Source organism: Nannospalax galili, unplaced genomic scaffold, assembly GCF_000622305.1.
Source record: "Nannospalax galili isolate Female #2095 unplaced genomic scaffold, S.galili_v1.0 scaffold257, whole genome shotgun sequence".
NCBI lineage: Eukaryota > Metazoa > Chordata > Mammalia > Rodentia > Spalacidae > Nannospalax > Nannospalax galili.
In genome coordinates, this window is record NW_008340854.1 from 3,218,644 (window position 1) to 3,235,262 (window position 16,619).

General features: G+C 40.2%; 1 protein-coding gene and 1 pseudogene across 1 annotated transcript in view; both read left to right on the forward strand.

Annotated features, from left to right (window-relative positions):
* Mta3 (metastasis associated 1 family member 3) overlaps window positions 1-16,619 on the forward strand; it is a 156,657-nt gene that overhangs the window by 64,073 nt on the left and 75,965 nt on the right. Inside the window, exons 7-8 of the mRNA XM_029564838.1 lie at window positions 1,538-1,655; window positions 13,727-13,829. Of these exons, the coding sequence (XP_029420698.1) occupies window positions 1,538-1,655; window positions 13,727-13,829 (221 nt within the window). The remainder of the gene's footprint in view (window positions 1-1,537; window positions 1,656-13,726; window positions 13,830-16,619) is intronic.
* Window positions 2,167-2,266, forward strand: LOC115070832 (annotated as a pseudogene).

Genomic DNA, 16,619 nt, shown 5'->3' on the forward strand with positions numbered 1-16,619 from the left:
TACATACATATATAAAGATTCTAAGCAACTATTTGATGCCAAGTCATTATTTTATTTTCTGTAGATTATGGTAGAATCCCTTTTAAAATTGGAGTACTTTTGCAATTAATGGTGCCTTGAAGTTTCTCTGCTTTTAAATTCGTTGATGAGCCAATGGCAGAATCCTCAGGTCTGGAGTGATAACCTTTATTGCTCATGTCTACAGAGCAAGCTGGGACAGGTGTTCATCCCCTCTAACCCAGTTAGGAATGGTTTGCAGATTCCTTTTTCTCCTTTGATAGCATTTTAAAAATAAATGCAGAGTTCACATCGTATGTTACTAGTTTGGTCTGATCCATGGTTAAAGTACAGAGCAGAAGTTGTCAATGGAAGAGCAGAACTGTCTCTGTTTTTCCCCTTTTCATCCCAGTATGTAAGATCCCTAGAAAGGGAACATTTACAGTTTGACATACATGTCTTGCAGCTGGTCTTGGTGACCTCTGGATGGTAGGGACATGCTCTTCATGGTCAGAATGGAAAGTGGTGTACAGGATCCCTGGATTCTACAGGGAAGCAGAAGATAGGGCCTGACTGGCTCCTACTCCAGGGCTCTGCAGAATTTAGCAAAGGATTGGCAGCCAGGCCACTTTGAGCTTAGTAACTCTAGGGCACCTGAGCTTTAAAAATTATTATTATTATTATTATTATTGTTGTTGTTGTTGTTGTTATTATTTGCATCTGTGTGTGCATGCATGCATGATGGGGAGCTTGGTAGAGCATGTGCCCACAGCATGCATGTGCAGATCAGAAGACACCTTTGATCTCTCCTATCTTTCTGTGGGTTCCAGTGACTGAACTCAGACCATCAGGCTAAGACTACAAGTACCTTTACCCACTAAGCCATCTCCCACTTGAGGTTTTTAAGGGACAGTTTGGATATTTGATATGTGGGCTCATGGTGCTGGTGTGTTTACTTATGTTTATATGTCTATCTCTTTACATATAACTATACTTCAAAATTTAACAGAGAACAGCAGAATTATAATCAATATTTAACTGGATTTCTATAGTGATATTAATAAAAGTACATATAAGTTCAACTCTTGTATAGTTTAGTCAGTATATGTATCTACCTTTTAGTATTTTTGAATAAAACATGAATTCTTTTTGTTTCATTTTGTTTTTGAGATAGAGTCTTGCTGTATAACTGGCCTCTAACTCAAAACCTTTCCCGCCTCAGCCTCCTGAGTGCTGGGGTTACAGGGGTGAGCCACTATGCCAGCTTTGCTAGCATCTCAAAATTTTAGAGTAATTAATGGTATTCTTTTAGATTAAAACACATAGTAAAATCTCATAATCTACTTAAAATTCTTTTAACTTTAATTTTGTGCTATGATACATAATGACAGTAATACCCTGCTTTCCTTAAAGATTTATGAATTTAAGACAAAACTTTATATACTCAGAAGTTATATGTCCCATTACTGTAATGTTGATTTATTGCTTTATAGAAAGTAGAAGGAATTCCACTTACCTGTGTTTCTGTCCATTGTGTCAGGATGCCTTCTTCTACTCACTGGTGTATGACCCTTCCATGAAAACGTTATTAGCTGACAAAGGGGAAATCAGAGTGGGCCCCAGATACCAAGCCGACATTCCAGAAATGCTCCTAGAAGGTATGTTTTCACTGGGTTTCAAGTTCTGTGAAATCTGCATCCTGAAACGTGAAGATTCTTATCCTCATGGAAGAACATACTTAAGTGGAGGGTGTAAGAGTAATGGACCTCCCAATTTGAGAAACATAAGATATGGTGGAGGATAATTCACAAGCTCACTTATTTATTTATGACTTCTCATTTTCTTATTTTTATGGCTGTGGATTTTTTTTAATGTGTGTATGTATGTGGGAGTGGGGGTACATGCATGTATGCATGTGTGTGTACATGTGAGTGTGTACACACATGTGTCACTGCCTGTGTGGTCAGAGACATCTTGGGGGAATCAATTATCTCCTCCCACCTTAGAGTGTGTTCTAGGGATTGAGCTCATGTTGCCAGGCTTGTGCAGCAAGCTGAACCTGCTAACCATCCTGCCAGTCCAGAAAATCTACATATCTAGAACATTGTTATGTTCTAGAAATGTGCTTATGAGCATAACTTCTATGTGAGAAGTAGTATGTACTGTTTGGTGCTTCAGCTGCATATATATGAAAATTGCAACTATACAGAAATTAGCATGGCCCCTGTGCAAGGACAGCATGCAAATTTGTGAAGTGACCCATATTTAAAAAAATAAAAATAATTATTTGAATTGTTGATTTAGTTTCATTACAAAAAAATACATGTAATGAATTTGGCTTGGGACTAGGACAGAATTTCCAAGTTTTTGAAATGGTCCTAAACATACTTCTGCCATGTGTATTACATATTCATGCAAAATTTCCAGCACTGATGATAACATCAAAATACCAACCAGCTCTGGAAAATGCTGAAAGTGCTCTGTGTCCTATAGTATCAGGTGTCTTGCCAAGATTTAATTCTTTATGTCAAAATAAATAAGGATGAGCTAGTGACCTGGCTCAGCAAGTATAGGCACTTGCTGCCAAGACTGAAAACTTGAGTTCAATCCTCAGGACCCACATAATGCAAGGAGATTCCTGTAAGTTTGTCTATTTGCCCCCCACCTCAGAATAAATTTATAAAATGGAGTAATATGAAAAAATAAGGATATCCATCTCATTAGTTTGGAAGTTTGAAGTTTTGCTTTCATTTTTAATAAAGGGTATGCATACCAAAGAATTATTTTAAAGTAAAATTCTCCATGAGTTATTGTTTGTAAATGTTTGATATGTATACCTATTTTATATCCTGGGGTTATCATAAAAATTTCTTGTGTAGAAAGAGTCTACAAATTGGAAAAGTTTAAGAAGTCATGGTCACCAGGCGTGGTGGCGCATGCCTTTAGTTCCAACACTTGGGAGACAGAGGCAGGTGGATCTCTGTGAGTTTGAGGCCAGCCTGGTCTACATAGTGAGTTCCAGGCCAGCTGGGGCTACAGGGAGACCCTGTCTCGAAAAAGACAAAACCCCAAAAAAAAAAAAAAAGAAGCCGTAGTCTAGCCTGTTACCTGGAAAGCCTCGAAACTATATGGTATTTCCTTTGTGGGATTGGTCTGTTTTTTTCTGTCCCTTAGGTGTTTTTTGGTAAAGTTCCCTTACTATTGTTCTTCAGAAGTTCTGGGGTGGGTCTTATCTCAGTTTTTGGTTTTTTTTTTCTTTCTTCCTTAGATGAAGTTTATCATCCATTTGCCAATTTCTTCCTTCAGATTTCATTTGGCTTCTTTGGTTGGGAGATGCTGACCATTTTATAATTTTGAGCATGATGTGGGTCTGTTTCTGAGGCTTTCCTTCTGTTGATGCTGGTCTGTTGGTTCATGTTCTTATGCTTCAGTTTAAGAATAGAAGCTTTGTGGTGTGTGGGAGTTTGTGGTAAGCCTTGTCTCCTGTCACACTGCTTACTTTTGCACATTTTCTGTGTGCTTATTTTTCTAGATGAACTTTATCATCAGCTTCACTAACAGGAGGAAAAGAAGGAACCCCCCTCTCTTTTCTGTTTTTGTTATAGTGGCAGCCACCGTTTAAGTTACTTAGGGAGCAGAGGCATTTTGGTGATAGCTAGCTAGCTAAGGAGAACGCCTCAGAAAGAGCTTCTTTCTTCAAAGCTACTTCCAATATTGTGGGAGTGAGAATATATATATATATATATATATTTTAAATATAGCTTTAGTCATAGGTTTATAGATTTCTTCCTAGGTTTATTTATTTATTTTTTGGCTAGGTTTATTTTTATATTTATTACTTGCTCAGTTTATTTCTGTGAATTTTTTTTACAAAAAACACATTTATATAGATTTTAGAGAAAATGACATTAAAATTTACTTGTGTGTCGGGGAGGGGTTTGGCTTTTTGAGACAGGGTCTCCCTGTAGCCCCCAGCTGGCTTAGGACTCACTTTGTAGACCAGGCTGGACTCGAACTCAGAGATCCACCTGCCTCTGCCTCCCAAGTGCTAGAATTAAAGGTGCACGTTTGTGTGTGTGTGTGTGTGTGTGTGTGTGTGTGTGTGTGTGTACATGTACTTGTGTGAAAGTCAAAGAACAACTTGCAGGAATTATCTCGCCTTCCATCACGTAGGTCCTAGGGACTGAGTCCAGGCCAGGATTGAACCTAGGTTGCTAGGCTTATTGGCAGATACCTGCAGAGCTATCTTACTGACCTGAAAAAAATGCCTCCTGTTGCTTTTAGGGGGAGACAAAGTCTCCCTGTAGCTTAGAACTTGATGTGTAGACCAGCCTGGCTTCGATCTCACAGAAATCCGCCTGCCTCTGCCTCTGCCTCCTGAATGCTTGGCAAAGCCAGGAGCTACCTTGCCTGCCCTGAAAAATGCCATTTTTAAAAAATTATAAGTGAAGAAGTCATTTGGATTTTCATTATAACCTCAAACATTTAGCATATCCACAATATTTCTTCTCACTTGTAATTAGCAATCAACGAGATGTGTGGTTTAAAAAGCTTCTTTCTAATTATGAATTTTAGGGGGAAGGAACATAATAATAGATGTATATCAAATAGATGTATACAGTTAAAATCATGAACACATGACTGTACCACATTTAAAAGTCATGGACAGTGATCCCTGTGTGGGTTCACACTTATAAACCCAACACTTGAGAGACTGAGGCAGGAGGATTGAGTTTCATCCTGTTACATGGCAAGGCTGTCTTGGAAAAGGAAAAACAACAGACAAGAACAAGACAGACCACAAACATTGGCCCTCCAGAAGCATCTGTGTACAGCGAAGTGCCTGGTTGAAAGGCAATTAGATGGGAGAAGCATCGTATTTGAGAACAAATATTTAGGACTTGCCGTAACTCGTGCTTGTTAAGTCATTTGGTCCTCTTGTGTGGGTGCATTTTGACCACTGGCCAGACCGCTATTTGTGTTGGCATGGGCGAAAGAGCCAGAATGAATATCCACGGTAGGTGGCAGCAACCATGTCAGAATGGGATACAGCTGGATTTGTGAGCATGGGCTGATGGATCCTACACAATCATTATGCTGTTTCTTACTTGTGAAATTTTTAGAATTCACTTACTCTATCATGTAACAAATGCTTAAGATCTGGAGTGATGTATATAGTTTGGAAATGAAGGTGAAGGTTTGTTTGAGATTTCAAATCTTATATTAAATTCAAATAAACTACCTAGAGAAATTTCTGTAGAATTTTCTGTAGATGTAGGAAATTAAAAATTGTAGTTATATGAATTGTAACAGAATTTGTTTTCTTCCAAGATCAAGTCTTGCTATAAAGCCCTGTTAGCCTAGAACTTGCTATGTAGAGCAGATTAGCCTCCAACTCACACAGATCTGCCTGCCTCTGTTTCCAAGTGCTGGGATTAAAGGTGTGTGCCACCGTGTCCAGTTTAACATTTTAATTTTAAGAAAGAAATCCATTTCATATACAGAATTTCTAAAATTTATGCTTATTTATTTATTTTTTGGGGGGGGTCTTTTTGAGACAGCGTCTCATCTCCCTGTAGCCCCAGCTGTCCTGGAACTCACTACGTAGACCAGGCTGGCCTTGAACTCATAGAGATCTACCTGCCTCTGCCTCCTGAGTGCTGGGATTAAAGACGTGCGCCACTGCTCCTGGCAAATTTATGTTTATTTTTATAATGTGTTTTGCCTGCATGTATGTAAGTGTACCACAGGTGTCCAATGCTTGTGGAGGCCAGAAGAGGGGGTCAGATCCCCTGGAACTGGAGTTATAGACAGTTGATAGCCCCCTTGTGGGTGCTGGGAACTAACCTGGGTCCTCTGTAAGAGCCTCAAATGCTGAGCTATTTCTACAGCCCACATACAGAATTTTTTTTTTTTTTTTTTTTGTTTTTTTTTTTTTTTTTTTTTTTTTTTTTTTTTTTTTTTTAAAAGGTTTTCCCTCTTGCCCCCCGCTAAATTAAATAATTGTAGGCTGAGACTGTTTTGCTAAAACGTAAATTATAGTCTGTTAAACTTGATTTAGTAAAACCCTTTATATGTCTTGAAGAGTTTAGTCTTAAAGTTTTTAGGATATGACCATGGGTTTTGTTTGTTTGTTTGTCTTTTTGAGGCAGGGTCTCCTTGTAGCCCCAGCTGTCCTGGAACTCACTATGTAGACCAGGCTGGCCTTGAACTCACAAAGATCCACTGCCTCTGCTTCCCAAGTGCTGGGATTAAAGGCGTGCGCCACCACGCCTTTATCATTAAATGATTAAACTAGAACCAGATTTGGTGAAACCTGGCAAATATGTCCTAATTATAACCTTGGGAAAGAATTCAACCCCTCCACCTTCCCTTTTCTTCCTCTGTAAAAAGAGAGTAGGAAGTACCTTCACCCAGCACAGGCCTCCAGTGAGGCTGATGTAGTGGCCTCAGAATCTGTTGTACTGTTTTGCTCTGGAAAGCCATCTGGGAAGCTTTGACTTACAGATTCAAGATCTTTGTTTGCAAAGGAGGAAAACACACCTGCTCTGTGGATTCAGGTGTTAATCCCATTGAAACTCTATGCCGGGATCTCCATCTCAGTGAGGGACACATGAGGCCAGGGCTCCTGGAGGTTTAAGGAGATAAAGGTCAACTGACCTTTGTGGTTGGTGCAAATGTCAGTGGAGTCTTAACTGTGGCAGTGTCTCAGTTATGACCCTTACTATTTGTTTATTTAAATGCTCTGAGTACAAGTTCCTCATAATTTGAAAGTTTTTACCAATTTCTCCACCAACTTTATTATTTTCTTTTCTCTCCCCCTCCCTTTCTTTCTTTGAGGATTGAACCTAGGGCCTCACACGTTAGGTAAGTGCTCAATCGCTGAGCTGATCCTAGCCAATCTTACTGCTGTTTTCCTTTTCTTTCTTTCTTTCTTTCTTTCTTTCTTTCTTTCTTTCTTTCTTTTTTTTTTTTTGGTCTTTTTTGGTCAGGGTTTCCCTGTATCCCCAGCTGTCCTGGAACTCACTATGTAGACCAGGCTGGCCTTGAACTCACAGAGATCCTCCTGTCTCTGCCTCCTGAGTGCTGGGATTAAAAGCATGTGCCACCATGCCAGGACCAATCTTACTGTTTTCAATCACTAATTTTGTAAAGTGCCAACTTCTCAACAGTGGTAGATGCTAATCAACTTTAGGAATCTCATGCTGGGAAAAGGAAAAGGCTGAAGCCTTGTGCCAACCTTGTCTCCAGGAAAGAGATTTCACAGAGTTCTGACAACTTATCTGACCACCTTGCAGCAGAGACTAGAACAAAATCAGTGATGGGCAGGACCGGCTCTGGCCGGCTACATAAACCTAAATCTGTCAGGACCCTAAAGATGGACTTGGAGGGTCAATGATCTCTTTATCCCTCTTCCCAATGTGGTCACATTGAGTAAATCTTTTTTTGCTTTCACTATTAAGAAAACTCACTTGTATAATTAAGTATAAACATACGTTGATTGCAACATACAGAACAATAGTTCTCAACCCCAGGGCAACTTTGTCCCCCAGGCCTCACTGGAGGCCTGTGTTACATGAAGGCGCTTCCTACTCTCCTTTTATTTATTTTTTTAATTTATGTTTTTAATTAATTTATTTTTTGGTCTTTTTGAGACAGGGTCTCCCTGTAGCCCCAGCTGGCCTGGAACTTTGCTACATAGACCATCCGCCTGCCTCTGCCTCCTAAATGCTAGGATTAAAGGTGTGGGGTGTGGCTTCCTACTAGCCTTTTAAAGCAGAAGAAAAGGGAAATAGGAAAGGTTGAAATTCTTTCCCAAGGTTGTAATTAAGACATTGGCCAGGTTTCAACAAATCTGTAAATCTAGGGTCAATTCTAGCTGAATCATTTAACAATTATACAGGCAATTATAGACATTTTTTTGTTGTCCTGTGATGGAAGGGAGTGGGTGGGTGAAATTGTACATGCATACCTTGGACATAGGCCACAGATGCTGCCAAGCATGAATGTGTTCAGCCCAAAGTGTCAGTAGTGTCTAGGTATTGAAAACCTGCTATAATGGGTTCAATAGGTATCAATTATTATTTATATAATTATTGTATTTAAAATATCAAAAGTATATTGCTATATACTTTAGTCTATTTCTGTTTTTGTTGTTGATTTTTGAGACAGGCTTTCACATAGCTCAGAGTGGTCTCAAACTCAACTTCGAATCCTCCTTCCCTTGATATTGCAAATACTGGGATTCCAGGCATGTACCACCAAGCCTGGCTTTATGTAGTATTGGGGATTGAACTCTGGGCTTTGGGCATATTAGCCAACCACTCTGCCAACTGAACTACACTTCCAGTCCCTGTTTCTGTGCTTGTTTTGTTTTGCTTTGCTTTGTTTTGTTGAGACAGGACTTCACTATGTAGCCCTGGCTGACATGGAACTTACTATGTAGACTAGGCTGGCCTCTGTCTCACAGAGATCCACATGCCTCTGCCTCTGCCTTGCAAGGGTTGGGAATAAGGGTGTGCACCACCACGCCTGGCCCTATTTCTGTGCTTTTGGTCAACTTTATTCTCTTCCTTTTGTGGTGTTGGGGAATCAAACACCAACACATGCTAACTAGGCATGCTAACTAAGAATGTTACACGTGAACTCAATATTGCTTTGTTTACTGTTCCTTTATAGTACCTCGTTCAGTTTAGTTAACATTTCTCTTATTAGTTTAATGATAATAATACTTGATTTATAGGTTACTAAAATAATTTATCTTCCAAAACTAAATTCTTTTTTTTGAAGAATTTTAAAATTTGTTTTTATGTGTATGAATGTTAAGCCTGCATGTGTGCAAGTGCACCCATGTCGTGCAGTACCTGCAAAGTGCAGAAGAGAGCGTCGGACCCCTTAGAACTGGAGTTATAGATGATTTTTAACTACCGTGTGGGTGCTGGGATTCAAACCCGTCTTCTGCAAGAGCAGCCAGTGCTCCTAACTGCTGAGTCATCTCTCCAGCCCCCCAAAACTAAATTCTTATAAATTTAATTTGCCAAGACAGTTGTGTGAAAATGCTGTCTTTATTGTTTATTTATTCAAATAATCTTTTCTTTGGAGGTTTTAATAGTTGTATAAACCTACTGCCAGTGTTATTTGTGTTTCATATTTTTATTGTTATTATGCATGTGATTTTTTTCTTAAACGATATTTTCTTTGGAATGCCACTGAACTTTTATATTCATATTTATGATTCCACTCTAGTAACTTATTATCCCCTGAATCATATCCTAATACATTAGCCAGGGCTTTCTGAGCAATATTAAATAAAAATGGTGATAAATGGTAATCCTTGTGTATTTATAAATTGAATGTAACAAAAAGTATGGTGCCGTGACAGCTGGTACAACCAAAGTGAATTTTTCCAATTGTCTAAGGAAGGGCTTCTAGGATATATGATATGGACTGCGTTCTTTAGTGTGTGAGCACCATTGTGTTGGGTGTGTGAAGGAATCTACTAAAGTAATTTCTGTTTTCTAAAAATCTTAAAATATGGCTAGAGGATTAGTAATGACTTGTAAAAGCATTTCTGAATCTGTATTCAACTTTATGTGATATTTGTTATTTTTTAGAGTCCTGGCTAGCCTGCTGATCCTTCTGACTCTACTCCACCACCACCATCCAGTGGTGAGATTAGAGATCTGAGCCATGACACCTGGCCCTCTTGTAATTAGTTGGTAAATGCATTTGTAGGAATTCAGAGTTTAGAGAGATCTTCATAGACCTGATTATTGTGTGTGTGCACACATGCATGTGCGTGTCTGTACATGTGCATGTGAAGGCTAGAGGACAACCTTGAGTGTTGTTCCTCAGGCACCATCCACCTGGATTTGTGAGACAGGGTCTCTCACTGGCCTGCAGCTCTTTAAGTAGGCTAGGCTGGCTGGCCAATGAATCCCAGGGGTCCACTTGTCTTTGCCTCCTTAGTGCTGGGATTATAGGCATGCACCACTTTGTCTGACTTGTATGTGGGTTACAGGTTCAGGTCCCAGTCAGGTGTGATGGCATCTGACTTTTAATCTCAGCACTTGGGAGACAGAGGGAGGCAGGTAGATCTCAATGGGTTTGAAACCAACCTGATCTATATGGCAAGTTCCAATCTAGCCAGGTACATGTAGTGGGACTCTGTCTCAAAAACAAACAAACAAACAAATCAACGAAAACTTGGGTTCTTATGCTTGCATGGCTGACAACTCTATAAATAGAGCCATTTCACCAGTCCAGGCTGTGCTATGTGATGATGTAGGACCAGAACAAATTAGAATTGCCCAGTTATTGTAAATGGAGCATAGACGTGAGATAATTTCAATGTTTAGAATAACATCTTGCAAGTTTTTCCCTCTGTTAAAGAAGTGACCAAACTTTGGTATGAATAGAATTCTCTTGTGAATCCAAAATACTCAATCTATAGTGACTTTGACATAGAACATTTATTATCATTTGTTATCTTATTGTTGTTGTGAATTTTATTTACTGGCATTGTCTGTTTTTGATGTTTTATGACTTCATACAGGGTTTTTTTTTTTCTGGTTCTTAGAATTCTTATACTTAAATTCTGTTTCTGCTCTATTTAGGATCCATGGGTGGAATTGAATTTATTGATTTAACAAAAACAAAATTGAGAAGTATCAGCCTTACCTTACATTCTATAGAATAAAACAGAAAGGGCTTAATACTGAATGGTGCCACTTCATATGTATTATTTTAAAATATACATTTACTTTTACCTTTACTGCTTTTAAAAACCAGTATCATCTTACTTAAAATAAAATAACAGTTTTATCTTATGGGCCTATTTGGCAAGGATAATGTGCCATTCTCCCTTCTCAAGTTTCATACAGTTTCTAACTTTAGTTTTTAACTTGTCTTAAAAATGAGCCTGGTGTGGGGGGCTCAATGGGGAAAATATTTGCCACTTAAGAATGAGAACCTGAGCTCAGAACCTCTCAGCACCTATGTAAAAGCTGGGTGAGTGGCTGTAACCCTAGGCTGTGGGTGCAGACATAAGTGATTCCTAGAGCTTGCTGGCCAGACAGTCTAGACCAGTCAGTAAGCTCTGAGTTCAGTGAGAGACTGTCTTAAAAAATAAGGTAAGGGCTGGAGAGATGGCTCAGCAGTTAAGAGCACCAACTTCTTGCAGAGAACCGGGGTTTGGTTCCCAGCACCCACATGGCAGCTAACAACCATCTGTCACTCCATTTCTAGAAGATCTGATGCCCTGTTCGGGCCTCTGCAAGCATCGCATGACACAGATGCATTTACATACATGCATGCAAAACACTCATACACATAAAATTTTTTTAATTAAAAAAAAAGGAAGTAGAGAGTGTTAAAGGAAGATGCCCACTGTCAACCCCTGCCCCCCATGCACACACACACACACACACACACACACACTCACTCACTCACTCACATATACACCTCCTACACACATTGAAAAATGAAATTTCAAATCATTTATGTTTCTTTGGTCAAATACTAGTTCTGCTTTGTGTGTGCTGTTGTTAGAAGCAGGTGATCCTCTAGTTACCTGCTCCTGAACAAGTCCCCAACACAACAGTAGTGAACTGACTTTGGACACTGTGGGCCAAGAATCACCCGATTCTGCCCTCCCAGCCATGCACACCCCCCTGTTCTTTGGTTGAGAATCTTCAGTCAGTCTTTAGGGACACTTTGACCTCATCATATATGATGTATGATGTAAAGCTTGCTGCCCAATATTACACATGCAGTGATCAAAGTCCAGACCAGGCCCTGTCATCAAAGAGCTCCTTGCCCAGTAGAATCCATACCTGTGAAAAGCAGAACTTTATTTGACAATTTCGTTTTTAAAAATTTATTTTCATTTATGTATGTCTGTATGTGTCTCCTGTGTGTGTATGCCGTGTGTGTACTGGTCCCCACAGAGGCCAGAGCAGGGTATTAATTAAATCCCCTGGAACTAGAGTTATTAGCAGTTGTGAGATGCCCAGTGTGGGTGCTGGGAACCAAACTCAGGTCTTCTGCAAGAGTAGTACGTGCTCTTACTTTTTGAGACAGAGTTTCCTTGTATCCCCAGCTGGCCTGGAACTCACTATGTAGACCAGGCTGGCCTCGAACTCACAAAGATCCGCTTGCCTCTGCCTCCCAAGTGCTGGGATTAAAGGTGTGCACCACCACGCCCAGCCTTCTCATTGACTTTTTTTAAAAAAGTATTGATTGGTTTTTAGAATTTTGCACATGTATGCCATGTATACTAACCACTCTCACTTCCTACCACCCTGCCTCCCCTCCCCACAACTTCACATTCACGGTTATTCCTTTTGTTTTGTGACCCATTGAGATTAACCAGGGCCACCTGTGTGACCATGGGTTTTGAACTATCCATGGGAGCCTGTGGGCTCAGCAGTAGGTGTACAACTAAAGATAGGGATTCCCTCTCTCCCAGAATCTATCAGTAGTCAATACTTGAGAGGCAAAGGATAGAGCCTGGTGAGGCTCTCCCCATTCTTTGACGGAATGTTGATAGGGCTGGTCCTGTGTGGGCCCAATTCAGTTGTTGTGAAATGGTTATATCAAGTCTAGAGAATGGCCATCCCCTCTTCTGCAATGTTCCTGAGAAGTTAGTAAGGCTGGTAAAAGTGACTTGTTTAGGACTGGGTCCACAACTGTTACTTAATTTTCTGCATCTTGGGAAGCCATGGGCTTCTGCATTCGTTGTCATTCACTGTAAGGAGAGACTTACTGGTTGACTTTTAAGCCTGTTTTCCATCACCATCCTTTGCCCCTTGACTCTTTGCTGATGGTTTTATTTCCTTGTGAGATATTCTAAACGTAGCATCCTGCATCATGGTGAGTCTTTCACATGGCCCTCACCTGTATTGCATTCTTTTTCTTTACAGTGTCTGTAATAGCTCATGAGACTTGAAATCTGCCTTCTGTATTCCATTGTCACTAACGTCCCCAATTTTTGCCACTCCCACCGCCAGTTTCAGCCCTTCCTTCTAGGTGACTGAATCCTCTGACTTCCTCAGGTCCCATTGCTAAGTGTGAAATTTGAAGTTGGGTTCTCTCTCTTAAGAGGTGCATGGACTTCAAGGGCTGCTCATTACCTCAGAATACAATCGATGCAGAATACGTTCCTAACTTTCTTCCCCTAGCTGTCTCTCTTCATTTCCTTAGTGTCCTCCAGACAGAAGGAGCTATTTTTCTCACAGGTTTTCATACCCCATGGCTTTGTCCTGTTCTCATCTCTTCGTGCGTTTAGAGCCTTCAGCTTTCAGCAGAGACGCTGCTGTTTTCCCAGCATTGTCTCCAGGCCAGCCCGAAATGATTGCTCTTCAGATCTTCTAGCCATCTCTATGTCTTATGGCATATGCTTCTTTTGTTTCTATCATATGTTGTTATGTACACATTTCATCATAGAGTGTGGCAGGGCTGGCTCTGTTTCGTCTCTCTATTTCTTAGCATGAGGCTTAGTGCCTCACACATCCAGGGTCTCAGGAGATGAATGCTAAAGCTGATACCATGTAGTTGGTTTTGTTAATGTTGCCATCAGTGTTCACCTGCTGTCAAAGGCTGTACCAAAAATGCCCAGCATTTGCCTGACATTTGATCATTTCTAATGCACTGGTGACCATAGTCATCAGCCATATGTGACAGAGTGCTTTGTGAATAACAAGACTCTTTTTTTTTTATTTTTGGGCAGGAGACTCAGATGAGAGGGAACAATCAAAATTGGAAGTTAAAGTTTGGGATCCCAATAGTCCACTTACGGATCGACAGATTGACCAGTTTTTAGTTGTAGCTCGGTGAGTATCCAATTATCAAGTCATGTCTTTGTATGAAAGAACTTGTTCTAGTTTGTTTCTCCATTGCTGTGACAAAATACTCTGATCAAAACCAGTTTAGGGAGGAAAGGGTTTGTTTTCACTTAAATCTCCTGGGTCACAGTTCATCATTGAGGGAGCACAAGGTAAGAACTCAAGACAGGAACCTGAAGGCAGAGAGCTGAAGCACGGGCCCTGGAGGAATGCTGCTTACTTTCTTGCTCCTCTGGCTCATGCTCAGCTTGCTTTCTTATACAACATTGCCACCTGCCCAGGAGTGGCATTACCCACAGTGTACTGGGCCCTCCTACATCACTCAGTAATCGAGAAGATGCCCCACAGACATGGCCACAGCCCAGTCCAATGGAGGCAATTTGCCAATTGAGGCTCCCTCTACTCAGGTGTGCCAAGTTGACAATTAAAGCTATAAATATGTATATTTCCTTTCTTTTTAAAGATTTTTTTTAATGTGTATGAGTATTTGCCTGTATTTATGTAAGTGAACCACATGCATGCCTAGTGCTGTCAGAGGCCACCATCAGATCTCCTGAACTGGAGTTACAGATGATTGCGAGCCTACGAGCCACCATGTGGGTGCTGGGAACTAAACCTGGGTCCTCTGCAAGAGCAGCCAGTGCTCTTAACCACCGAGCCATCTCTCCAGCTCCTATTTCATTTCTTTGTATTCTACTTTCCCTACTATTGATTGTATTATTCTTTTTTCTAGTCATGTAAGAAAATTCAATATATGGTCACATTGTCTCCTAAATAATATGATTTACTTTCATTAATTTTTGTTATAAATGAAAATAGATTTATTAATTTTAACTGAATGTGGAAGCAAGTGTTGGGGTTGTAGCTTAATGCTAGAGTGTTTGCCTAGCATGCACAAGGTCCTTTTCTCAATACTGCAGAAAACCATAGACAACAATGATCAAAAGATGTGCTTCAAATCGGTAAATGAAATTTTTTACAAAAAGAAGAAATTGAACACCTGATGCCTGATCTTTAATGAAAGAAATGCCTTTTATTCTGGACATTGCTTCCTCAAGTGCCAGAAGAAATATGCTACTCCAATCCGATGTGAGCGCCTATACCTATAATCCCAGCACTTGGGAGGTGGAGACAAAATGATCAGGAATTCAGAGTCAGCCTGGGCTACAAAGTGATTTGAGGCCAGCCTGGCTATATGAGACCCAGTCTCAAAAAACAAAAGGAGGGACGGAGAGAGGGGAAGAGGGAGAGGGAGAGATAGAGATAGATATCTGTGTATGAGTAAGGCCTGATGCTAGCCCAGAGTTTTTCTTTAAGAGCTTTCAGCTTGACTGCAATGAGTGGTTGCAGGATTTTATTTTTGAAATTATAAAAGTAAATGATAGCCAGCCGTGGTGGTCCACGCCTTTAATCCCAGCACTCCGGGAGGCAGAGGCAGGTGGATCTCTGTGAGTTCAAGGCTAGCCTGGTCTACATAGTGAGTTCCAGGACAACTGGGGCTACAGGAAGACCCTGTCTCAAAAAGACCAAAAAAAAAAAGTAATGCTCACATGGGAAAAGTGCCACAAAAGAGAGTGTGAAATGAGCATAACATTCTAACAATGGATGAGTTAGAAAAAAGCCTGAATGGACATCCAGAGGCAACTGATGAATGAAATGAGCTATACTCATACAGTGGGGTGTTGCTTCACTTCAGTTAAAATGAGACAAGTGAAATTCTAGGTAAGAGAGATGAATCCCCAAATATTGAAGGTCCATACAAATGATGGTTTATGTGTACACACTGTACCCATTTATAAAAAAAAAGTCATGCAACTAGAAAACAGTGTTTTGTTTCCTTAATGATTATATATCGTATATTGTGGATATGAAACACTAACCAAATTTATAATGTTTATTTCCTGAAATGAACCAAACATGGAAAAATATTAGAATCAGTTCAACTTGGGTGCCAGGGTCTCCCATTATGATATTCTCTGATTTTTCTTCTGAAAACAGTGTTAGCCTATCTTTAGACCACACTGTCTATGAGGACAGTCACCAGAGAAGGTCAGACTGTATTGGTGGCCACGCACTTGGAATGCAGAGCCCCCACACCTAACAACTAAGTGATTGAATTAAGGCACTCGGTGTACGTTGTTGGGCAACAGCCAGTCAGTGGAGCCGAGGAGGGGAAGATGCAGCTGAAAATGAGCCATCAGCGGAACCCTTGGCCTAGACCCTCAAGGAGAGCTTTCTTAATGGCCCGACTGTTAGCGAAACACAGTTTTCAAATTTGATTTGTATTCTGGTTTTTCCTTTTTCTGATTGCTATATGTTTTCCATTTCTTTGAAACCAGAATGAGAGTCTTTTAAGGAATTATAATTAGCATCTTTTTAAAAAAGTATTTTATTTATTATTACTTTATGTTAAGTGGAGCTGAGGAGTGGAAGATGCAGCTAAAAATGAGCCATCAGCGGAACCCTTGGCCTAGACCCTCCAGGAGAGCTTTCTTAATGGCCCGACTGTTAGCGAAACACAGTTTTCAAATTTGATTTGTATTCTGGTTTTTCCTTTTTCTGATTGCTATATGTTTTCCATTTCTTTGAAACCAGAATGAGAGTCTTTTAAGGAATTATAATTAGCATCTTTTTAAAAAAGTATTTTATTTATTATTACTTTATGTGTATGTGTGTATTGCCTGCATGTAAGTGCATCTGTGTTGCGCAGTGCCCGAGGAGGACAGAAGAGGTTGTGGGATCCCCTGAGACTGGAGTTTCCGACAGTTGTCAGCTGCC